The 27,252-nt window shown below is 38.4% G+C and overlaps 1 protein-coding gene across 1 annotated transcript in view; it reads right to left on the bottom strand.

Moving 5' to 3' along the window:
- Positions 1 to 1,789: 1,789 nt before the first annotated feature.
- Positions 1,790 to 27,252, bottom strand: part of LOC108553083 (uncharacterized) — a 105,125-nt gene continuing 79,662 nt past the window's right edge. Inside the window, 6 exon segments of the mRNA XM_017907852.1 lie at positions 1,790 to 1,920; positions 3,712 to 3,833; positions 4,996 to 5,182; positions 19,526 to 19,739; positions 20,314 to 20,356; positions 20,358 to 20,466. Coding sequence (XP_017763341.1) covers positions 1,790 to 1,920; positions 3,712 to 3,833; positions 4,996 to 5,182; positions 19,526 to 19,739; positions 20,314 to 20,356; positions 20,358 to 20,466 — 806 coding nt within the window.

The raw sequence follows: 27,252 nt of genomic DNA on the forward strand, positions 1-27,252 counted from the left end.
AACTAAATCGGTGACCCGGACTTGCACTCTCCTTTTAAGTTAATATTGCTACCAACAGATTATTCCACAGATAAGTTTACAATCAAAGTGAAAAAGTTAGTAAATTATTTATTGTTATAAAAGAAAAGTATTAATTAATGGCTGATAGAGATTTCTGTGCCAATGCGAGAGTCTTTTGGAGCTAGTAGTTCTTGACACCAACGTGTACACAATCTGGGTGAAGGTCCTGTGATACGGATGTGCATTATGTGGTCGCCGACAGGTGGTTCCTTAATTATATCTACAATATCGCAGTTAGCGCTTTCTTATTATTGCTAAACAAAACAGAAAATTCCCAGGAAACATATGGGTTATTATATTTTCAGGAATTTCGTCACCATTCATAATTCAGAAGTGTTCCAAATGATGGATAGAACTTTAAAGACTTGTACTTCAGAAACTAATTGAGATATTGAAATTAAATAAAACGTATTATCAAAAGCAAGCTTCGCTTTATATCTTAACCTGCTTTCATCTGAAAATTCTTTGGTATGTTTCGTTCAAATTGTAATAGATATGGTAAGTGAATTTTATTCTGAACCTTTTGGACGACGATTATTTCATAGATAGTCATCGGTTTTAAATCTTATAAAGAGATTTGCAATTAAACATGATACATTTGTTGATGGCACAATTTATACTAAAATTATCCCTCTAAGCAAGTTAAAATTTCCATCTGTATAATGTTAATACAGAAACGAATCAATTTCTTATTACTATTAGGGAGATATTATTAGGGAGGTAGAATGATTTTTGCAAAAAGATTTGGATGAAATTAATTAATGAGAGTTTATTATCCAAGAACATATACACGTAGATGAACTGGTCGATTTAAGTCGGGCAATTTACACACATTTAAGAGCAAGCAATTTGCACACCTGTAAAATTATGTGAAGTTGTAATAGATCGACCAGTCGGGCATAATGTTTCCTTGACTATACAATAGTTAAGGTATTTTATGTACAGGCCATCGAGAAGAGAAGAATGGAACGTTTATTATTATTCGTTATTTTCAAACTACTAACATTCGCAATTACTTGTTGTAAACATTTATGTTCCACCCCAACAAATGCATGTTACGCTATTATTACGATTTCAATGCAATTTTGCATTCATTCATTTAGAGTGCTACTTTAATTAAATGTAAATATCTATCATATTACAAATAAATAAATCACCTAAAAAAAAAATCAATATTGTCCAGAAAAAATAAATATTTAACATATATAAATATTGTACCAAATGAATAAAACAACCTTCCATTTACTTTCATAGTAATACGCGTACATCTAATTACTTGAACTTCTTGAAAACAATACCCACAGAAAGAATCTTACTATATGTTATTTTAAATCTTAAGTAGAAAATATCGATTACAGGAAGTGGTCAAGATTATATCAAATAAATTACATGAATGAATATAAAAATTGTAACTATAAGTCATGATACTGAAAACAGCATTTCCTTAGTAACATGCATTTTTTAGGTCTAATCAATCCTGTAAAATAAATATCCACAAAAAATGCTTTTTTGCCAGATTTGACAGAATTGGGATACTATTTAGAATGTCATCTGTACATAAATAGTTCTGCAGCATTATGCAACGTGTACGCTAACTTAATGCATACAGTTGTTTATTCGGCAGTTTTCATCCATTGTAATACTGATCTGTTACTAGAAACGCTTTCTGGTAGACATCTGCGATGCGAAATAATGTACAATCATAATTTCAAGTTGTTTCAAATGAAGTTTATAGTGAGTTAATCATCAAAGTTCGGAGGAAAACAAGGCTGACGATTGTGATGCACAGGTTGTTCAATTTCTCGTGGTACATTGGCGCTGCATTCCATTGATCGTGGTGAACCGCTGCTTGCTTTTCACCTACAATCCAAATACATTTTATATTAATATGTGACGTTACATGGAACGTTACATATGTGAGTAAATGGATAAACTAATAAGAAGATTTATTTAACATAATAACAGCACAACACAAATTATAACTAAATTTCGTAAAATAAATTCGCTTCTAACTGCGATATAATCTCTCGAGGACTCTCTCACACACAACGTCTATTTATAATCACTGTCATTCAGCTACTGATTGGTTTTTCACGACTCTCTGTCATACTTGTCACACAGCATTCTTCCACACAAACATTCCTCACACTCACTCATAGCACACATTCTATGACAACCACTACCACAACATATATTCTATAGTTGTGTAATTTTATTATAATATCAAATATACATAAGAATTAATTTATATCAGGTTATACATGTCTGAACCTGAACAAAATATGAAATATCTGATATTTCTATTAAAGTATCAATTTGAATAATATAAATTTTGAATTCATTTCTTTTATGATATACTTTTATTAAAATTCAAATCGTAATTTCATTAATATTTTCAAATAAGTTCCAGTCATTTATTTTGTAACCTCAAGTTCATTGAATTTAATGATAAAACATCATATGAAACATACGTATGAAACGCTATGTCTGTAATCGTAATTAACTTTTTATAATTTAAAATAACTACACCTTTAAATTGACATCGTTCCAAGTGGAATATTTTGGACGTTTGATTATGGATATGAAATATATTATTAATTTTATTTAATTATTTAATTAAATTAAATTAATTGTTCAATTAAATTATTAAGTCAAATACATGCACACGTATAAAAATTTTAAATATTTACTGCGATATACAGGAATAAATATGATATAACAAAGTTTAATGTATAAAATAAGTATGCAACTTTTAATACTTTTTTAATATGTAATAGCAAGTTTTAAAAGATAAGAATAGTTTTTACAAATATACTATTTTTATTATAATTTATTCGAATATTTTAGCATAATTCTATCTGTTACTTTATCATTAAAAGTTGTAAGCATGAGCCTTGGTAATAAATGCCACTTGGTCGTTTATTACGCTGTATACATTTACTTCAAACTGCTTCGCAAATAGATCAAAAGGATTACGTGACCTATACGGTTGTTAAAAACTCAAATCGGAGTAACGACTTTTACAAATAACCATTGGTGTATCACCGGTCATAAAATTTAGTCAAATATTTTTGGAAATTTCTATTTCAAACGAGTTACATGTACAGTAACCATATAACTTCCAAGGAGTTCTTCTGCATACTGTATATTCTCTCACTGGGAACATGATTTATTTTAACAATCAAAAATCAATGGATTTACCAATGTTTCTTAAGAAACTCAAGAAAAGAATGACATATGTAAGATACATTGAAGTGATTATTGTTGGAAAAATAATAATAATTCAATAATTGCCAATGAATCTATTAACGACGCACCGTACATGACATACGGAAGCACATACATATTTGAAATATTAACATTCCAATTTTTGTCACTTATAATTTTACCACTGATACATCTAAACTGAAATAGTAATAATTATCATTTGATTAAGAGATTTATACGGAAATAATTTAGAATTCATAAATATTTGACATACTCGACATTATAAGTTTCTATTGTTTAGATTTATTCGATTACAAACTATTTACCTCTATTCTTTTTCTTTAAGACTTTATCGAAATCCAGTTTACATTCTACAAACTCCTTTCGATCAATCGATCGTCATATATATTATTCTACGAACGCGTGACCCTTAATTCAATTTACCATTCAGAACGTGAATATGCACCGCGGCGGTACTGAATTGGCTCACTGAGCACGAGTATTCGCCGCTGTCAGTCTTTTTCGCCTGTTCGATATACAGCTTGGTCACCAGATCTTCGTTCGACCTGAAAAATCAGTTGTCATGTTATACGTCGGACGTACATGTACATTTCAATAGATATTCCCCCCAAAAATGCAAACGTGCGGTGTTGAATCACGGAACCATCAGATATCGTCAAAGAATGGAACAAATATTGAACTATAATGATTTGTTTTAACCATCTAATTGAGATCAGTATGTTTGAATCTGAATTTTTATTAGAAAATGTGTAATATTAATTCTTGATTTTTATTTCATCAGTTTCAGACAGTTTGGAGTTGATTCGCGAAAATATGCAATAGAGCGTCGATTAAGCTTGATTAAATGCGTTTAATTCCTAACAAATTTTTGGTACAGTTTACTTTAGATTTCAATTTATAATCCAATTCCATTGTATTCTTATTTCAGAACTAAATAATACGACCAAATCGTGCTTACGAGAAAAAAAGGTCGCAGGTATTTGCTTTCATGCAAAATTTATTTATCACATTAATCTTACCCTGTCTACCTCCACTTCTTGCTATTCGAAGCTATGCAAATTTTGTTAGATCCTCGGACATCAGCCACTAAATCATAACGGTATTCCGAAATACAGCAGATCCTGACCAAAATTCGATGGCTGATACCTCGGCGTATTTAACGTGAGACACGATCGTGTTCTAATCTAGCAATTTAGATCTTATTCGTGTACAATCACGCTAAAATCCCATTTCAAAAGGAGTCGGTCAGTAGCTGGTGTCCGACGAATCAAAAGTTTCTTTAAAATTATGAACATTTGACTATACTTATAGGAAACAATCGTTAAAGCCATTTTTAACAATTTTGAAAGCAACGATTCGAGTTGAACGGATGCGAAATTAATGAAAATAATGTGAAAAAAAAAAAAATGGAACGAGAAACACACCTATGGTAAACGCAAGCGAGGCAAATCGAAATAGAAGTAGTGGTTGCAAGGGCATTGAGCGTCTCGTAGAACGCCTCAAGGGAGATTAAACGGTTCGCTCGTTATCCAGAAAGGGTGCAGGTTAACGCTACACAGCTTTCAGCGGGGAGACGAGCCGATAAAGCGGTGGGTGTTCGCTGATACGCGGACACAATTGCACATCGATAAATGAACGTAAATCGGAACGCGGTTTATCTGTCGTGGTTCCGTTCGATCCGCCGTTTTGCCACCCCTATATGCTCACCCGTTAATGTGATAAACGTTGACACGATCCGGCAACGTTTCGCCATTTTTCCTCCAGACAGGATGAGGTATCCTGTAGTCGGGGCAGGAAGGTCGAGCAACGCAAGCCAGCTCGATACCACTTCCGGTTTTGTAGTACCGATCCCGTAGTTCATGCCTAGCTTCGTCTACGATCCTAATGTCTGGAGCTGCAAAATGATCGATCATGACGTATTGCAAAAATGACTACATCTTTTCTTATCAATGTCTACTTTTCCAACGTCATATCTATGTATATGTATATGTATATGTATATGTATATGTATATAAGACGAATAAATCCCACGTTATCATAAAAATACTTTCCACTATTATTATTATTATTATACAAATAGTATGAAAGAAAGAAAAAGATTAAATACACGATAATAAAATGATGAAATTGTAGGGCATTAATTAGGTACAGCGAGATTCATGCTTGTCATTCGTGCGAACTGTTGCGAGGACACGACGATTTGTGGCAAACTCTAGGATCCTCCAGTTCGTGTTCCATGATCGTGGATTAGAGAGATCGAGGGAAGTTCCACTATCCAAGAATGGTCCAATGTTGGTCACATGATTCCAGGACGTTGGATATTGGACACCTTGATCGATTGAGTGGTTCGTTTCATTTCTGGATCACAGGATGACGCTCTACTCGAGTTCAACGACACTGAGTTGAAGGTAATCAGTGTCGTCAAACTCCTGAGTATCACAGCTCGGATTACATGATTCTGGATTCATTTAAGTAGAGGTCTTTAAACTCCGAGGTGGCTTGGCACAGTTCCTATGAATCTGAGGAGCAAAGTTGTGAGTACCAATACTGTATACAGTCGTGTGTCGTAATTACGAAGTTTAGAGTCTAAATCACTATGATCCATCCGATATTTTCCGTTCATTTCCGTCTCTTCCTTTTTCCTCCGAAACTTCTACCATGTTAGTTTCATATAATTTTTGTATGATTACACGATGTAACAATTTCATGTTTCTTAGCCTCTATAAGCCTCGGTACTGTAGAAATTCCGGACGAGACTCCCACATAATAATACAATATAAGAATCCCGGACGAGATTTCAATGTTACGTAGGATCAAGGTGAAAGGTGGTGAGGTGTGGTGCGAAAGATGAAATCACTGCTAGCGAACTTCCGATAAGCCTTCACTAGGCGACTACGACTGACAACTGACTAACTAACTGACTCGCCGACTAAGGCTTAACTGACTCTTAACCGACTAACTGGCTCGTCTAATAACTGACTCATCTCCAACTAACTCTTAACTTGACAACTGACTGACGACTAACCTAATTAATAATCAACTAACTGATCTCCAACTAACTCCCTGTCTTCCAGGACGGGCTCTTTTAAAGCCTGTCCAAAAGACAAGCGCTTTCCCGAAGAAGGAGAAACTCCTCCGTCAAAGTCAATAGCCCCTACGAAAAGTCACCCACGTGGGGACCCTTTCTGAGAGGTAACCGCGGTCGCGTCACTCTCGGTTTATGTCGAGGAAAGCCGGGGTTTCGCGAGGCCACCTCATGTGGCCTGGCCCCGACCTCCTACGGCCCATTTGACAGCCAGATCCTAATTGCCGAAGCCTAATAGACTAAATAGACTTTTCAACGATGCCTCGTGTCCAGTGACCCGAGGCGACACAGAAATTTGATTACAATAAATGAACAAATAAACACCGAGGCACGTAATGTTCGGCATTTAGGATTTGGCTATTGAAAGATCGTAACGGGTCTTTCTGTACCTTATGTCTATTTTCCAAAACTATCCTACAGTACTGGAATTTGTACTATAGTGTGGTATCGCAGGATGAGCGGGTTATCTAGAGTGCGTGCGAAAGGATGAATGATCGTGCGCTAGGATCGTGTGAACGGGAAGTTTATGAATGTATCGAGTGGCTTTAGGAATGCGTTTGAGTGTTTGGGCTGAGTGACCCGCTGAGGGTAAGATTGCGAGGAGTGCGTGGGGAAGTATGATTGGAAAGAGAGAATAGGTATGAAAGAGGATAGAATGGATGGTTTTAAATAGGGATGCAAGGGCGTGAGTGGGCAGAGAGATAGAGGGTGTGGAGTCGGTCGCGGTGCGTGTAGTATAGGAGAGTTCAGAGAGAGAGAGTTGTGAAAAAAGGTGTATTAGTGTTGCGAAGTATAAACGTGTTGTTAGGATTAATAAATAGTTTTAGTATTATTCGTGTTGTCCCACCCTATCTCTACAATAGGGTACTGAATTTTTGCTAATGTAGCAGAGAGGAGGTAATTAAAAGTTAGTTTATCCACATTCTTACTCGCGTCTGACGTTCCTAATAAGGGAAGAAAATCGCTATCTTGCACAGGGCAGCTTCGCATTTAGTTTTTTACGCGTTTGTTACCGTGCTTAGACCAATTCGATTTCCTACGATTATAATCGTAGGAAGCCGCGTTGCAACATCTCGAACAAAGTTCTCCTATTTCCGGTGAGTACATCTTCAGCCAGCTGCGCTGTCTCGATTGTTTTCCCCAGACGTGCGTTCCTTCTTTCGCGGGGGCAAACAGCTGCCGTTCGATAATTAGGTAAGCGAGCTCGAACTCGAGGAAGTTTCGTGGAAACGCGCAACAAGGTGATGCGTTCCTCTGGCTAAAAAGGAAGAAGAAAAATAGAGCGACGAGGGTACGTGACACGGTACGTGCTCTCGTTTCAGTAGAATCCTCCTCTCCGTGGGGTCCCGCAAGATTCCCCCGACGTAATTGAATCTTTCCGGGCACGAAATTCAAACTCGTTTCAACGTTGCTGAAGAAAATGCAACGTTTCGTGCGCATCCTCAACCGCGAACCCGTAAATGTGATTTAGTCGGTATACAATGATGTTACGCGCGTATACGGATGTGAAAAATAATCAAAAGTAACGGCGGTGTAAAGATTTAGGTACCGATTCGATGGAACTCGGTATGAGAAATTAATTATCGTTAAACGTGCAGTCGTTATCATATATGCAGAGTGATAATAGAATTACTATATCGTAAACACGAGTTCCATAAGTATGAATATTGTCAGTGTTTCGTCATGTTTGTATCATACATGTCTAGAGTGCTTTTCTATCGAGTATTGTTGAATATTTTAAAAGCATAGCCATTCGGCTAGGCTTTGTGCGTGAATAGCGTTGTCGATAAATTTCGTTATTGTTCGTTAGCGACGGTTAGTTTGATGGATCGGTACACAAAAGGTGCAAAATGTGTTCGAAGCACGTGGAAATGCAGGTTGTTTCGAAGCGTGCATTAATTTGCGAGCTTGAGTGGTTATCGTTAACTTATTCACGCTATCGATTATCTTGTTTTTCTTTTTTTTTTTTTTTTTTTTTTTTTTTTAATTTAATCACGACGCCTGATGTATCAAAGTTTTCCGTTCGGAACATAATTTTGTTAAGTTTTAGGAAACGAATTAAATTCTGCTAGTTATCTCGGAAGTGTATGCAATTATCGACAATGATGTCTTCGTTACATGGGAAACTGTAACTCGCGTGGCCGCAATTTTGAGTAATTCTACTTGAAAAAGCTTCCGATGAAAGGTAGGAGTTTACAAAGAAAACGATGGAAGCTAGAATTTTGTAAGAACTTGTAAGGCATCGATAAGGAAAGATCGGCGCAAGTATTTACTTGACGGATGTAGCACCTTCGCCTCAGGATCATATTTCATTCGCGTAGACGATCCAACTTTATATACGGGCACAGTAGAAGAACTTTTTATCACATCATGTGTATCTCATGGGTATATGACACCATTCGAAACGAGTCACTCAGTTACGTGGTGACGAATTTTCAACTTCTGCTGCTCCATTATAAACTTAATCTCTAAAGCAATTCCAAGTTCATACAAACCAAATTACAACGGTAATTTACTCGAGTGATTCGTCTTTCTCGCGAAACACCATTGCAACTGCGTACTTTCATAGATGCAAACTGCAATGCTATTTAGAATAAGATGAAGGTGAAAGTTTATTCCGTTACATTAACATCGAATGTGTAAACATTCATAACATCGAAGTTTAGTTTGCCGATCCTAATAGGTAGTAAAGTATCAACCAACTATATCATATAAACCAAAGATATTTTCCTATCCTACTTGCGTATATTTCATACCAGTCGCGATATCATTACTTTTTTCATTCCTTCAAAACCGCGTTAAAGTAACACCGTGAAAATCCAGTTCACGAGATATTTATTAAAATTAACCGCGAAGCGATCCATTGCAGCTAAATCTCCGAGAAGCAGACTATTTGTGGTGCCTTATGCCTCACACGTCTCTCCTCTGCCGCGTTACGAAGGAAAAATAAGTTCCAAGTGAAAAAATTTATGACCCACCCTATACTATTCCTCATCTCCTGTCTCTTATCTCTCCGCAATCGTTACCACAGCATCCCATATATCACACAGAACAAAATATTATCCGTCTCGCGTTCCATCAAATTCTAACAATCTTCAACGCCATTAACTCGCTACCTACGATACAAACGTATGAAAACGCGCGACACGCGGTAATGACACGCGCGTGTCGCCAAGTTTACGTCTTCAGCTCGAGGAGGCATCAGACCCCGGAGCAATCTATCAGAAATAACAATAGAAAACGACGACAAAGACGGTGGGTATGATAATTATCCCAGCTCGTCGGCGAACAGAACGCTGCAAATGCTCACAGGTAGAGTAGCACGGGTACTAAAGCGACGCGAGGTATCGAGCGATCCTGTGAATCGACCGAGCGCATGGCAGCGGTTCCTTGCCGGTGAAACGTGTCCTAAGTACACCGTTCACCGGGCGTTGACAACGATAAAAGTGTGCTACGAAATCAACTTATTGTGCTTTCGAGACGTCGCTATCGATCGAGCAGCTTTACGCGGGAGCTTTTCTCCGTCGCGACCTAATTGAACGCACGCCTCCCTACGGTGATTTATATCATATGCGAGATCCTCGCGCGATCCGCGCCTTTACGCGTCAACGAGATCCATGCCATCGATCGATGGGATACGCGAAATAGAAACAGAAAGGAAAGATTCCGCCCCGTCCTGGCTCTATTTTCTTCCTCTTCGTACCGCTTCGGGGTATCGATTGTGCCGACGTACGGGGTTGATCCTGGGTTATGAAGTTGCTTTGGACCAAGAGTCCGGAAAGATTTCATTTGTCGGTTGGCTCGGCCTACGTTTTCCTCCATGTTGCGATTACGTGGTCGAACGTTGGGAAATTGTTGAATATCGGGGATTAGTGGTATTTCGAAGATATATCGTAATTCGATGCAAGTTATATGGCGATTATATTACAATGGATATCGTATTTCGTTCATTTTGTAGTTACGTAAATGATACTAGTCGCATTATCGTGATAATATATTGTATTATGTACGGCTTGTATATTTTATCGCAGTTGGTATTTCGAATATTACCAAAAACGATGGCGACACACGAAAGACATACTCGGTAGCAGTTCTCGTTTCTCGATACACATTGGAAAGCAAGTAAAGTAGAATTACCGTTACTACTTTAAATGGCATTTTAAATGGTAACCCGTTCGCGTTTGTTCCTCCCAGGTGTATCAACGAAACAGATCGATCAAGGTGTTTCGAGCGATATCTCGAGAAAACAGGGTCGAACAGTCTTCGTGTTTAGTTCGTCCTGCTGTTTTCTTGTTCTTCTTCTTGTTCCAGATAAAAGAGTTCCCCGACGTTTCGTGTAGTACACCCTCTCGGAGCTTCTGTTCGCGAGAGGATAAAAATCGCTAAGGCGTCCGGGGTAATGCCGATACTCCGCGTTTTTGCTTATCGCGTTTATGCCCCTATGGGAACGATATTTTTGGCTCTTGTCGTGTCTCAAGTTCGATGAAAATAAATGATCCATCTAAATCGACGCTGCACCGCCATCTTGCAAACAATATTTAAGAAATGACTGATAATGCATTTCTTCTTTTTGCTCGGCTTTTTCGTTAACAACGTCGCTAACTTTCCCTGGCCTTTCTATTCGCTTTTTCGATAATCGAACCGAGATACAGATGTAATATACACGCTTTCGTTTTAAGCAGATTTATTTCGCTAATAGTCCGTGGACGATTTATAATTTATTCAACGGGAGAATAAAGTAAAGGTACACCGATGTGTCGATAAGGTTGGTAAATGGAAATTGAAAATAAACGAAACTCGGTTATGATTTATTCGAACGCATATATATATATATATCCTTTATGGCTACCAATGAAATATTTATAATAATTCCTACAGGTACCTTGCCATCGAGTTCGTTGCAAATTAAACAATGTTCCCCTTGATGTTAATATTTTCAAAGAAATCTGCACAACAGCGTTAAATTAATATCCCCGTAATATTCCCGTTAATATTTTACGACCAAGTTAAATATTCTAGCAAGATAATAATCTCTGACATATTTACAAAGTTATATGCGTCGTACGTGCAAGACATAAACAAGTTTACCGATAATTTTGTCTTTCACCCTCGGCTAGTATTTTTACTCGAATTATTAACCAGGTGCTCTCGTGAAAGGGAAAAATACTTCATACGGCAATGTTTAGTCACAGATGAATTATTCATCGGAGAAGAAGTTATTGTAACGTAATTTACGAAACATCCAGTTTACCTTGAATATCCTACTACAACGCTAATGCAAGTAAACTCTGAATCATCTTTAAGTAAACCACCCTCGTTCGCTTAAGAAACTTTCGCCTCTTTCATTCGAAATTAGCACGCTGTAACCATCCAAAGAGGCTTTCGTTTCTTTTGTGAGAACCTAACCCTCTCTAATCACAAAGACGAAAAATATCGTCGAGTCTCCTGAATTTTAATTTCGAAACAGCTTTCCTCGAAATACGAGGACTCCTTGGATTATTTACTTGAAATATAATCTTTTCTGTATACGATTTCATGGGCAATTTTTAGGCAAGGATATATTTGTAACGATGACAAAAATTAAGATCATTTCTAATTACATTCGGTACAACGAAATTTATTTGTTTTCTTCCTATCTCGAATTCGTGTCGTTTCTCGAATACGGAGTTTTATGAATATCGAAAATTGTACGCACGACTATTTCTTTGAATTTCATGCCTAGTAGGAAAGAGGTACGATGGATATCAAAATACACCGCGTATTTGAAAAGAAGTTCTTTTGTTACGTATCAATGAAAGGGACTCGAAGTGGTAAAATAAAATGAATAATAAAATCTAACTATTATTTTTGTAAGGACTTTTATACGCTGTACGCGCACGCCGGAGTAAATCTTCTTAAAATCGTACAGAGCACGATGACTGAAACTTTAGAAAGAGCTTTTTTGGAGATTATAACCAACGCGACGTACTCTTTTAACAGAATAGAAACGGGAAATTTGAAATTTCAAAAAACAATAAAGCAGCTTCATTTCTCCCTAGATTTATTTTATTCTCTTCCTAACGCTCTGAAATCTAGCAAATCACTGCTACTTCAATCATCGTTACCGAAATCTGCATAATCTGCTCATCTCTTACGACTAATTGGACAAATATCGATTTTACGTTCTACCCTTCTCCGAATTTTCTTTCAAATCGTTTGCCCTTCGCGATTCGAATCACTCAGGGAGGAAAACGGAAATGGCTCAGCAACGAAAAATACAAGCTACCAGTTCCACAAAGTACCGAATGTACTTTGAGAGAACTTATTCAGCCTATTTTATATTCGAGCGAAACCACGGCTGGCCGATGACGTCAATAATGCCTTAGTTTTACGAATTTAATCTCGCCTAACGAGCACGCGGAAACACGTTAAATCTCCGCTGGTTCGGTACATAAAGGCGGAGACCTGGAACGTATTGACTCCCAATTCAATATATTGACCCAGCCGGCCCGACAAAACTGCCCGAAGAACACATACGATGACCGTGGAAACTCTGGTCGTGTTCTACACGCTAGCTCGAGCAGCTTCTCAATTAAGCTTTTGTTATCCCGCTCATAAGAACGATCCAAAGGTAACTCGCGCAGTCGTAGCCGCGAAGCTGCTCGAAGGGAGTGCCTGTGGCTGCTGGAAAAATCCGGGTTCGGCCATCTTCTAATTAAAGAGATACTTCCGAGCTGCCGATAACCTCGAATGAAATAAGAAGAATGGAACGCGGAACAAAGGAGCGAAGAAGCGAAGGCTGCACCCACGAAACCCGATGGATATGAAAACTGGGGATGAGACAGGGGGAATAGAGAGTGGCTGAGAGGTTGGAGGGGGATGAAAAATACCGCGTCGAGTTTAAGATTCCGTAAAGTCCGACAGACCGAGGACTTCCCGGCTGGAAGTGTGCGAGAAACTTTTCCTACTCTTAACTGGATTAAACGGAAGTTCCGTGTCCCCTGGTCCGGGTCGGTTTCGTCGAGGCGGACGACCACGAGGAGCAACGCAGAGGAGCGAGTTGCGTGCAACCGAGCTACGACGAGTGACGAGAGAGAGATTTAGAGGGAGGAGAACTGTCAAGGCAAAGTCGATTTCGTTTCCTCGTCGCTTTGTTCCCCGATATCGTGCTTGCGGATTCGTTTACGCGAATCCTCGTATTTTCCCTCGGTACTTATAATCGTAAGAACAGTCGAATGAAAGGAACAATGATCAAAGTTCGCGGTGCATCGTATTTGCGGTTGTATTGGAGATGCATAGGCGAGTTTTCCAGGGTTGCGGAAAAACCCGAAGGACGGGGGGTGCAGCGTGCCCCGTCGACAGGGAAACATTTGTCATTTCGTCCTGACGCTTTGTCCGAAGAATAAGACACGGGCTCGTTAAAATATTCAGTCCTCGTGTTCTTGGTTAATGGAGAATTTAATGGTATGTTAAATTCGGAGATACCTTTCGACAAGGTGAGACCCGACGAATCGTTACGTGCACGTCTCCTGAGAACGGAGTATCGAAAATGCGACAACTTTTGCCTCCAGTTTGACCTTTTAAATTTAGTATTATAAAATTAGCATTATAAGATAGCAGAATCGCGTAATGGTATCACAGCGACTCTGGTAATAATTGCAAATGGAAGCTCGAAGGAAAGCGTTCTAATAAGCATTTTCTTCGAGGGAATAATACCGATCCTTAGACATCCTTCTGTCCTCCTGCTCTCGCGATTACCATGTACACAGACGAAGGACCAGGATCTCGGAATAAATTTCCATTTGTAAAACCAACTGTTTCGGTTTCAGTCGAATCCGCCTGGTACCTTCTTAAATTTCGATAAACTCGTAAAATTCTAGGCACCGATCTTCAAAGATAAACTTTCCCTCGAATCTATCGACTGATTGCCGAGTGACGCAAAGACAACGCGTGGATAAACGGTAGAAAGTAGCGAGCAACTGGTCGTGCCTAGAAGAAGCAAAGGTCCACTGCGTTACTTTCTCGCGTCAGGTTTGTCGCGAGCTTCCTATTAACCGGCGGAATAACAATTTTTTCCGGCGTCCAGGCTATGCCTGGTGAATTAAAGATCAACCTGGCTAGAAGCTCGGTAAACGTTAACGAGAATTTAAAATGGGCCATCCCGAGTGTCCGTTGAAAGTTTCGACGTGGTCCGGGAACGATCTGTAAACTGAGTCGTGAAGAGAAAATAGCAATTTGAAGTAGGTAGCCGCTTCGTGTTCCACGGAAGAGCTCCGAGGCTCGAGAGTATTCGAATGCAGCCTCGATACGTCGACCGAACGGATTTTTCGATTTAAAAAGCGAGAACCAGTCGATAATTCAGGGGGACTCGGTCACAAAAGGAGGTCTTTATTGAAAGGGAGGTGGAAAAGCGGCGTGCGTGCAATTAATCACTCTCTTTTTCTCGTTCATTCTCCACGCTTCTCGATCAGGGCACCATCGATATTCTTTAAAATTATGCCCGTGCCCTTTCGACCGATCGACGTTCGTCCCCTCTTTTCAGGATAAAAATGCAAAATACGGCGAAATATTTAATACGATGCCATAAGACGAGAAAGCGTGCGTGTGCTATTAAAAGCAAAGTTATCCATCAGTCGCGTTACAGATTTAAAATGTGATATGGAATTACGAGCCTCGTGTCTCGAACGAGGACGATAAAGAATACCATTGAGGAAAATGTCGCTTAGAGACGGAAGCGTGGAACGTCCCTCAATTGCGACAGTGTGATCCATCGAACATCTTCAATTTGAGAAACAATCGGACGAAACGAGCTCAAAGAAACGATTTCGCGCCAAGTTGTTCCCCTGATTACGACGTCGAAACAAAGGGAAATAAAGGAAGTGCGCAATCTGGTTCAGAGCCCGGGGAGTTGCAAATTCTTGTATAAATACGTCTCGGCGCGCTATAAAATCAACGCGCGCACCCCTTGGCACGCTCCACTTCTCCACTTTTGGGGGATGACTCGGGGTGCGGCCTTGGCGAAAATCTGAGCCACCATCGAGTTAAACTTTCCGTACAACTGTCGTTTCGAAACTGCCTCCACGTGTGGACCAAGTCGATTGGCCACGCGATATCGAACTCCCGACAGTGAATTTCCACCCTGCAACGAGAAATTTACGCGGTGCTTCCATAATTCACGATTTTTCGCGACGTGCCTCCCCCCGCCAAGTGACGAGACATTCGTTGATCGCGACGTCTAAATCCGATTCTCCATCGCAAATAATTAAACCAAGTAGATGTAGATTTATATTCTTCGTTTGCGTAAAATTTCTTTGTTTTCAACTTTGATCGGTGAACGCGAAAAACGTCGATAATATTTTCTATTATTCGTTCTCTTTTTCCGGTGTGAGGAGACAGAGAGTTATGGAGAACGATTCATCAGAATTTGCGAGTTTCAAGGTATTTGCGCGTCTCGACCTAAATATATTTCTCTATCCGCGAGAAGTTAATTTGCATTTGTTTTAGACAGCGAGGGCGCATTAACTTCAAATGTTGCATACGAACACGATAGTGCTTGAAGAGATTTGGGGGATTATTACAGAGTAAAATAGTCCTCGCGATTACTGTGTTCGCGTAGGATTTTCGCGCGTATTAAACCAGGCAAACTAACCTTTTGTTCAACAGAGCACGTAATTCGAGATGTTGAAAAGTATAGAAATTTTGGAAACTAAGTGTTGCGCGACTGTCGATGGCCAGGATTTAAATAACTGGGTCGTATTTCAGCGAGACGAGGTGAAATTTATCTGAAAATAGCTTGATCTAAACTTCGAAATTAAACTAGTTTCATTGCTCTCCGTATAAACGGGATAAACGAATGAAATGATAGCAAGTTGTAAATCTTATACACGTAACTCCCGCTTGTCTTCCTCCTTTCAAATTATAGACACCAACTCCCCGAAAAGTCACTCTAATTAACTAACAAGCTAGTTGCATCTCGAACCTTGTTAGTTTCCTATTTACTCTCCAGACAAGTATACCAAAGTGCATCAAGTTCAATAACGACTTATTCATTAAGCTGAGCTACTTTGTGCAAACTCCATGACAGATGATAATGCCAGAGAGGTTGAGATCAATAATATAAACAATGGGGCATAACTTGGTAGCTGTATCTACAACGGAAACATTGATTTCTTTAGTGCCATCGTATTGTATTCGCAAATTAAGAAACTTTAATGAAACTCCTTGCACTCGTTAATTAATATTTATTTCGTTCGAAGAAGTTTCTAAACATTATTCGCTATGCAACGATATCGGGAAAATATAAAAGTACCGTTGCAAGGATCTGTGTTTACCAAGTACAATAGACACAGATGAACGAGCGGATTTGCAAGCTCGATGTTTTAATTACTTTTCGACGGAACGCATCGCAAACCACGATATCGATGCATTTCTTACAAACGTTACAGTTGTCGAGCTGCTGCTGGCAAGGAATTTAATTGCCCGCGGCATCGTAAATTAATGATCGACAGATTTGACACGATCTTTCTGAAAAATACTCAGAACTGATCTCGTAGATGTCCGATAATACGGATAATCAATGTTAGAATATTAATGACAGTGTCCCTATTTTATCGAAATTTTATCTTGAATCTGTTACATCTGTCATCGAATATTATTAATCGTGGTAGGTTGAAGTATCAATTTTTGCTAGCTATTACGTCGATCAATAACACTGTCTTTTCCGAAGACAAAACCATCCAGTATCAATATTAGAATGATGTTTAATGTTGACAGGGCGGTAAAATATTACACCCACATTCCATCTCCTTAAATAATTCTTTCTTCCGCGAACTAATTATTTTTTTCCCAGGTACTAGTTACTTTTTCTTTGAGGTACTAATTATTTCTCTTTCTTCAGATTTTATTTCTTTCATTCTGTTTTCCGTTGTTTGAGCATTCGAGTATTTCGTAGAATATTCGACTCTTTCGTCGTTGGGTTGTTAATTTTTATTTTCACGTCTAATTTATTTTCTTTTCCAGATTTTATTTCTTTCATTCTATTTTTCATTGTTTGAGTATTCGAGTATTTCGAAGAATATTCGAATGCTTCGTCGTTGGTTTATTTATGTCTCATCGTTGGCTAGATCAATGGCTATTCAGTAGCCATTCTCCACTTTCTTCAATAATTTAACAATAATTTCTTCTTTCAGATACTAATTATTTTTTCTTTTAGATTCTAAGTATTTTTCTTCTTTCAGATTTTATTTCTTTCATTCTATTTTTCATTGTTTGAGTATTCGAGTATCTCGTACGATATTCGAATGCTTCGTCGTTGGTTTATTTATGTCTCATCGTTGGTTAAATCTTTCCATTCACAGATTTTACGTCTTCCATTCGATTTAGTTTTCGTTAGAGCGTTTGAGTATTTCGCATAATACTCGAGCGCTTCCTCGTTGGTTTGTTTATATCTCACCTTTGGGATGTTTCTGTCTCGTAGTTAAGTTGCTCAGGTCTCGTCGTTGGCTTGCTCGTTTCACTTGGTTATTAACCTTCATGGTTTCCGTTCCTTTCGCTTTCGTTTTCTTTCCTCGTACTAATCCGTTTCCTTTCAGGTACATATTAACAATAATATATTCTATTTCAGCTTTTAGGTTTCTCAAGATTATAATTCGCGTTGAACAGTATAATGTATGAAGTCCCAAAAATAATGGTTACCATGTTGCGTAGAAACTTTGGCAATCGATATCGCAAAACTTTGGTATTCGAAATGTTGTTAAATTATCTTACAAAAGAGCTCAAGGCATTAAACTTAATGGTAAAACTTTAGGCATTTGGTTCAGGACACACGGGATATGATAAAGGTGAATCTAAACTTGTGTGACTAACATCCACAGACAAGTACAGCACGATTTACTTGCTCGAAACTTGCGGAACTCGATACTAGTAACGTTAGATTTGTGAAACTCGATGCACCGGTTCGAACTGCATGGAATCGGTTGATCAATTACACGTACAGTATTGTCCAAATATCACAATTGCAAATTTGGATTAGAATATTGGAATGAAAGATACTCGAATACAAAACCTTGTTGCATTACTTTAAAAGTCTAGATTAATCGAATATAATTTAGACAAAAATCCAAGGATTTAAGAATCCAATAATGCAGTTTGAAGGTTTTAGAGATTTATCGGTTCAAAGATTCAATAATCCCTGAAACTCAAAGATTTCGAAAGATTCGAAGAATTCGAGCCGTCCAATCTCCCTAAATTTCAGACAGTCTTGGAATTCTGAAGATTCTAGGTTCGAGGTAGATTAGTTTGTTTCTCAGGTGTATTTTTTAGCTGTCTCGTAAACTTTTGACAAAGTATTTTTGGTGTCTTGTGCATCTAATTCAGTTGCATACAGTTGAGAATTCCACGCTCCCATATCGCGTGCCTCTTACTCGAGGATATTTATTAACTTTATGAAATAGATTCGCAATATGTGACCTCGAGTTATGAAATTGCATTTTTCATACAACATCGTTCGTATCTGTCCCGATATGATAAAGATTTCCAATATCACGGTTATCTAAAGCAAGATTATCATCGCATGCGTGTATCGTACTATACGTTATAGATGTTCCAGTGTCCTAATTTCTTCCATATCGTATTCATAAATACCCTAAGCCAAGAATGTGACCGATGCATTCTGAATCCCGTTTCGTTGTAAATGTCGCAAGTATCATTCTTTGCTGCTTATAATGCTGTATACGTATCGTGCACCTGCCTATGGCAGTGTAAAATGATCTTCATATTTAGATAGCTGATATAAATTCGTCCTCGTTTTAGCATATTTCATCGCCTACAGTTATACGGATAGTTTATGAGAATATAAAATGCAAAATAAATGCTATTTTATTACATCTAGGATCCAACAAACGATAAATTCAAGATAATAAATTGCAATTACGTTAATCCATCAGCAATCGTCTAATTAATATCGTATTTGGTTAATTCGTTATATCTATGATCTCTCGAAATCGGGCTATTTCTAAATGTCTTTCTGATTAATAGATGCCGAGAATTATTTAACATATCGACGTTAGTTACGATTGTTGGCATTTATCCTCGATTATTGATATTATTTTTAACGTTACTCGACGCTAGACTATTTGGTAGAAATTTTTCGGATTAATAGAAGCAGTGCATTACCTAGAACAGTGATGTTAGTGACGAGCATTCTCGGGGGGTGCGTGTTCACTTGACAGACGTACAATCCACGATCCTCCCTGCGCACCCCGGCGATCACCAATCTCCAGTTGTTTGGGTATTGGAAGCTAACGCTGTACCTGGGATCGGAAATGTGAGTAGTATTACCCAGGGTTAAAAGGGATGCCCAGTCGGCGTTGCGACGTAACCACATGACCTATAATTGTGACACAGATTCTACAGTTGCATGTGACTCGGCGTGAGAACATGTTCGATTAGGACACGAGGGGTTAAATCAGGGTACATCATGGAACACTGATCGTGCCCAGTCGTGTTACGTATTTAGAAGATTCTCTGACAGCCGATGCGTTTGATGCGTTTATGCCGTGTCAAGCGATTGTGCCAAATTTAATTGGCAAACAGCTCGTGAACTAGTTTACGAGTAATTTGCATTACTCATTAACTCGCGCACGATCAATCTTGTTAAATAAATCATTTTAAAAGCAGCGATCAACTTATCTCGATTGTAATGCCAGTACTTCTATTTAGAATTCGATTGATTTTCTTACGACTCTTACACGTTAAAAATTTCACCACTCGTCGGTTCGATAATTTCGGTACCATTCTATTCGCGATCTTTCAATTTCATAGTCAGAGCCTGTAAAAATACTCACGTTATTTGCAAAATGATTCTATAAACTGTAAGCAACGATTAATACAAGGGAAAATTGTACGGCATCGTCGTTGTTTCTTATTTGTAATCTTTACGATGTGAAAATAGATACAAATACCTTATTTCCAGAGAGCATTGCAACACGACAATCGAGAAGAGCGACCACTGATACCCTGACCTTCCGCATTTTCGAAGTAAGGATACCAATCTGTTACTTGATGGTGCCTCAAGCGAGGAATTTGAAGCGGTGGCAGATTAAGAATTATTTCCTCTGGAAAAAATTCACAAAAATACCTAATGAATTTCTATTGATTTTACTTACATAAATTATTAACGAATAACATTTCTTTTATTTTTTTATTTTCATTCCCCGAAATTCTGATAAAATCAATTCGCAAGTAGAACAGATATTTAAATATCGTTCTAGATATTCAAAAAAGGAAACGTGTTATATCAGTTCGTTAATATGTAGCAACAAATCATTAGCAATCATCGTGATAATGAATAATTGAAATAACTACGTAATGCGTTTCAGCCTGCGAATTATATAGGCAAAGCACGTTCTATTTAGATAATCCAGTGACCCAGTCGCTTTCATTTTTTACACGATGAGAAACACGATGCAGCTACACCTAATTTATTTCCCTTAGTTTCATTTAAATGGACTTGGCATAAATCTGCAAAGTATACCGATTACATCTTCCTAATGAAGGAAGAGATCGTTACATCGTTCACGACTCGGGTTACAAAATGGAAGTAAAATAAAATCTCGATTCTAATTCCTCTGGAGGTACAATTTCGCCAAGATTTTCTCGTAAGCTGCAGACATCCGTCTTGCATGGCGGCGTTGTAATAGGATTTTTACGGACGCGTCAAGATTGTATAGGGAAAGCGCGAAAAATGCGAGCACGACGTTCAAGTAAATTGCTCTCTCATTCCATGAATCATTCCGCGATCGTTGATTTATCAGCTCCACCGTCCTTTGCTAACAACGTTATTTGCTATGGCGTAAATCACGAAAACGCTTTATTAAAGCGTTATTAAAATATACCGCCTTTGATTTATGATGGCGAGAAAAGTTTTTCGCCAAACTATAGATCAATCTGTGTACAAATCGACACGTACGACATTTCAAAGTTTTCCTATGGCACGAAAGTTAATCGCTAACGCAGCTTGTCAACGTCCTTCGCTTTACACGCGAAACAATTACATTACTAATTTACGTTGCGTGCTCATTTGTATTAATTTCGTGTCAGAACAGTGTTGTTTAATGCATCGATTTAACGTAAGAAAAACACGTTACTCGTGGATTTTATTTATCGCGAAAATAAACATCTATCGATAAATATACGAAGCTCGTTAATTAATTAGCAACGCTCGTGTTTGATAAATAAATATTTGTCAAAGCGTCGTTCTTATTACACATTTTATGATTATTAATTAAAAGAAAATTTTTACAAGTTCCTGGCCGATTGCTAATTAACGACCTACAACAAATTATGAACAATTTATACGCGTATATTACGATAATTAAAAAAATGTATCGAATAATATACATATATCGAGTCAACCTCTGCACTGAGAATTCAATTTATTTTCTATTCATATCATATATCAACATATATTAATAATTTACTAATAATACGAATTTAATTAATTTTCCTGTTTTGTGAAAAAAAAAAAAAAAAACTTGCAACGAAAAATACTTTATTTTCGAGGATTAAACATTTCACGATTCTTCATACAAGTTGTGAAAAATAAAGAAATTCGCTTTATCGAAATTTGATTATTCGAGCGATATGCCGGGTAAATTTACACCTGGAGCATTTAAACGTTTTGGAAAGGAATAAAAACGAATGATTCGATTACCAAGCACAACTGCTGTCGAGTAAATACTTCGTGGGGTAGTCGAGGATGCGGAAAAGTCAAATTCTTGGAGCGCTCGAGATTGTTCGCTGAACGGTTCGATGAGATTTACTCACAGACCCGGAGAAATATCACAGTTTGCGGTTTCTGGAACGCGAAGAATTTATCGATACAGGCACTAATTTTCTGCATAATTCCCGTTCATTTTGCCCAAGTATATACCAATACGTTTCCATTAAAACATATTGATCCTCAATTTTTCACAAGTTACACGAGAGCGTTTCATTTGTTCTTGGCCAATAAGCGAAATGATATTACGAATTCTCCGTAAATATAATTTAGCATGCAAGCATTAAATTACACGTTGTACGGGTATAATTTAATTCATCGAGAATAACTTTTCCTATCAACGGATTTACGGATGTCGTCGTGTTTCGATTATCTTTCATTTATTTCCAAATTCATAAACTCTTTATTCGCGAATCGATAAATTACTACCAAAATTAAATTCACTTATGTCCTTACCGCGTCATATTTGTACGAATTTCATATTTATTTAATACGGATATTTAGTAAATTTATAATATTTAATCAATTTCATAATCTCGTATCACTCTATCGCTTTATAAACATCTCACCGATCAATATATAATAACAGATCTCGCAATTACACGATTAAATATACCTAATACAGTGTTTATATAGTAGAAACAATTTCTCGCTCCCATTAAATCGCCATCAAATCAACCTACATTACGGTGTATCGATTAAATCCCTTTTAAGAATTTAGTCAAGCCGATCTTCGCGCTCCTCGGGACTTTCTTCATCCCTTCGTCGCTCGACTGCATCGGATTCCCCGTTCCTTCAATCAGCGACAAAACACCTTTGTGGCGAAGATCGAATCAATGGGTCGACCAATAGAGATTCGACGTCGACAGACGACGACGTTCCCCGCGAGGATTTTTCCTACTCGGAGTATTCAGATACGATCGCTTTACACTCGATGCAAAACAGGCTTCGTTTAAAACGCGGCAAAGCATCGAGGCCTGGAAATCGCAGAACAATCGGGACGGGCGCGTTCGTAAGACGAAACGATAGCGAGGCTGGCGAAATTTGGCCAAGTGCAAAAAGAAGCAAAGTAAAGAAGATGGCAAAGAAGGAGCTCGAGAGAGCAAAGAAAATGAAGCGTGGAGAGTGGAAGAAAAGAGAAAACACAGAAATCGTTTCTCGTCTGTGCCAGTTTCCCTTCTCTTTTTGTTAATTATTTAATAATACGGTAATATTCCGAAGTATAATACTCGTGCCGTGAATTCGAGAAATGGTAAAAGCACAAAGGGGGATGGGAGATTGAAAGTAACCAGGTATGGAATACAGGGAGCGTAGAAGGTCGCAGAAATCGCAGAACCACTGATCTGATCCGCGTTTCGCCACTTAACCTTCCAACCTCTCACGCAGACCACTTTCGCGTGGATTTAACCTCCAACTCAATTTTTATGCTCCGTGTCCGGGAGAAACGGGAAATGCAATTATGTCACTGTGAATGGACCAAAAGATGTTGCGAAAGTCGATATAACACGGAAGTCGAAATTCCACGGTTTCTGGAAGAAAAGAAAAGGTTCCTTTTCTTGGAAACGACGAAAAAGTATTTGTCGATGAAACGATTACGGAAATTCGTAATTTGCTATTCGCTAATTTGCTCGTTCGTTTTCTCTCGCGGATCGCTACTCCTTTGAGACCTTGTGTACAATAGAGTTCGCAAAATAAAGACACAAATATTTACGAATGTTAAAAGAATATTCGAGAAATAAAGATGTGAAAGGGGATCGAAGGAAAGCTGCGAAGATTTTCCAACAACGACGCGTATTGTTGTCTCGTTAATTAACATTCATGGCACAGGTTGCGCGACGCTTTCGTCAAACTTCTCCCTTCGCTGCTGAATTTCCTGATATACGCGAGAAATACGGCTTTGACCTGATCATAAAATGTCAAAGTGTCAGCACTTATGTAAATTACTTAGCATAGCTGTGTCGTACGTGATTTCACTTATAGTTTTCCAGCCAAAGTTTCCCCTGGATAAGGGACATTTATGAGCTGCGTCTTCGAGTCACTGGGAGGATGATTGAATAAAGACTAAGACACTAGCTTCTCTAGATCTAAGAGACAAGAACACTGACAATTTACATAATTCGCAGTAACGTAAAATTTATGGAAAAAATTTCACGAAATGTGCGATACTCTCTAATCGAAATAGAGAAAGCGACATGAACGAGATAATTTTCGTGAAGCATTTAAATCATACTAATACGTCCTGAATTATTAACGAAACTTTGCAAGAGAGGCAAAACTTATCTGAGAAACTAGTAAATGAGAGAACTATAACTGCACGTGACACATCATCAGTTCTACAACTGCGAGCTGGCATAACCAAAAGCATAAAATTCTTAACCGGTGCTTTCTGCTGCTTACACGGTTTAGCGATCAACAGGGCCTTGCCTGAAACGTAGTTAAATGTTGAGCGCGAAAATGCAGGGCTTTCATTCGCATGGCTACCGACGTCATGAAGAACCAGTAATTAAACTTTGCGAAAGTTGTAGAACATGTAAACCGACGCTTTCTAATGCATTCGTCGCGTGCGGCGAAACGGTCATTGCTGTATAACGGATACACGGTTATGAACATTCGCTCGACGTAGAATATCTGCGCAAAGTTTTCGTGCGATACTTCACTGAAAAGTCTCGTGTATCAGAGAGCCTGACTCGTTCGCGAAAATTAGGTGACTAATGGCATTCTTCAACGTGAAAACGTTTTCAATCGCTAAATATGGATAAATATAACGAGCACACAAGCTCTGGCGAATGTTAATTCGTATGCAAATGAAACTAAATGTATAATTATCGTGTAAAGGCAACATTGCAATATCGCATTTCTACTTTCTCTTACGTGGGATTAATTTTTAAATTCTACAGACTGTCGACAAATTACACATTCATACAATTGTTCTTTTATACCATTCTGATATTAAATATATACCTCTAATTTGTAAATATACATTCTATGTTTATAAGATTAATAGTTTCGAATTTATCGAAAACGTGTTGGATTTTTCAAAATCGCGAAATTAAAAATAAAAATTCGCGTTACTTTGTTTCTCGAGATAATGCCCAAGTAGCTGGTGGGAAAATATCATCGAGAGCCAAGGCGAGTCAACGCGTTACTTTTCCAACTCGTAACAGACTCCGGCGGAGAATCCGTCGAGATCAATCACTGATCTTCTCTCGGACCTCGAGGACGAGGTATCCAATACGCTCTTACGTGCGCCTATAGACCGTCCAAACAAGTCCATTTTCAACCGAAAGAAAATTGTCGAGAACAACTTCGTTGGTCGAACATAGGAACCTCTTCGAATCTGAATTATTCGATTTACGACGAAAAACTTTTGCCAGTGGTATCGGTTTAATTACAAATTTTTGTTCTTTCATCGATCAAGCGTGCTCGTATAATTTTTTAACGTAGATACTGCTTCGCTGATATATACCTTCGATCTTTGAAGAATAACCTAGTACATTGTTTACCATTAATTAGTATCGCTATCAAGCCGTTAATTTCTTCGAATATTTCGTTGCGAGTCTCACACTCTGAATCTTCGTCAGCCAATGTACACATTCGTATCCCTGTTCGTCAAACACGGCATCTTCGGTTTATTTTACAGTAGAAGAAGCCTTAATTACTTAGTACGATTTACTTAAGCTCTGGACGTACATACGTCCAGATAAATAGAGAAAAAATAAAGGCACGGAAGTTATTTTTACGCGATATTGTGTACTTTCATTCGTAGAAAAAAGCAGCAAAATTGCGAATTCTAAAAAAGGTGAATTTCTTTCTAAACTTTAGAACTTTCATCATTCTTAGCAAAGATTTTCTAAACATCTGCAAAGAACGTTCGCCTCGAGATATCTGCCTGATAGACTCCGGCACTTTTACTTGCAAATTGCATTCTTCTTATCGGGACATGCTACACCATCTAGATTTATGAACGATCATCTCACAGGAACTCTGCTTTGCTGTTTACAATCTTGCTACCTTATCTCGAACGGACTGGTCAACGTTTTTGAAACGTATAACGGGAAAAGTATAGAAATATGCTAACTCTCTACTAGATATGCATATTTCATATATATGCAGAGTCGACTTTTTAACATCCTTGAATATTTATCTGGCAATTTACATTCTACAATTTTATCCCCGACGTGTACGTTAATTTCTATAAGAATCAGAAGCGTTCGTTGGATATCTCCGATTTCGGAATTCGCAATTGTTTCCGTATCTATTCCGCATGAATTTAATATCGAGAAATTTGTCTTTCCTGTCACTGTTATGGTTAGACAACGACGTGTCATCTGTCCTAACCCTAACCCTCGACAACCTTTTTTTCAAGCCACAGCAAACTTTGGATCCTGGTTTATTTGCTTCGGCGAGTGATCGAGCTAAAACAGAGGTCGAGGTTATGAAATTTCAGACGTGAAATCGTTAAAAGGTGAACGACGGTGCCGTACATTTTTTCCCGAGGGAAATGGTTAATAGATCACGATGAGTTTCTCGATGCACACCGGCAATAAATCGCTTTTCCGTCGACTAGCAGATCGCAATTACAATTATCGGCTCTTTGTCCGCGTGCATTTTTCTGGCGAGCTCGATATCTCGCGAGTGGCCCCGCTTTGTTCCGTCCTCCGAGGAAATTACCCATCCGTTGTTGATTCGATTGTGCCAGGGTACTCGGGGTTAACGGAGTAGAGAACTAAATGTCTTCGGCAACGGGTGCACCCTTCGCTTACCCCTCGACCGCCCTTCGCTAACCCTTCACAGCCCTTGGCTCGCTACACGAACTCGGCCGTACGACCCCAAGAATCCATTCCAAGGCTATATTTCCCCTCTACTCTTTCCTTATTTTTTATACACCCGTTTCCACGATATCTCGAGAATCCGTTTATGTTTACGTTCAGTGGCTTTTCGATGACGATCGCGTCGTTTCGCGAATTAAAAGCGATCTGTGGTTTATTATTTTCCTTCAGGAACGTGTCCTTTAATCGTGCAATCCGCTTTTAAGCTTTAATGCAATTGTGAAATAGGATACGGTGCAACGGGCGGAGTGAGAATCACGATGCAATTGAGAAGAAGTGGTTTTTCGTGTAGG

The sequence above is a fragment of the Eufriesea mexicana genome, unplaced genomic scaffold (genome assembly GCF_001483705.2).
Source record: "Eufriesea mexicana isolate 0111107269 unplaced genomic scaffold, ASM148370v2 scaffold9249, whole genome shotgun sequence".
In the NCBI taxonomy this organism is placed as follows: domain Eukaryota; kingdom Metazoa; phylum Arthropoda; class Insecta; order Hymenoptera; family Apidae; genus Eufriesea; species Eufriesea mexicana.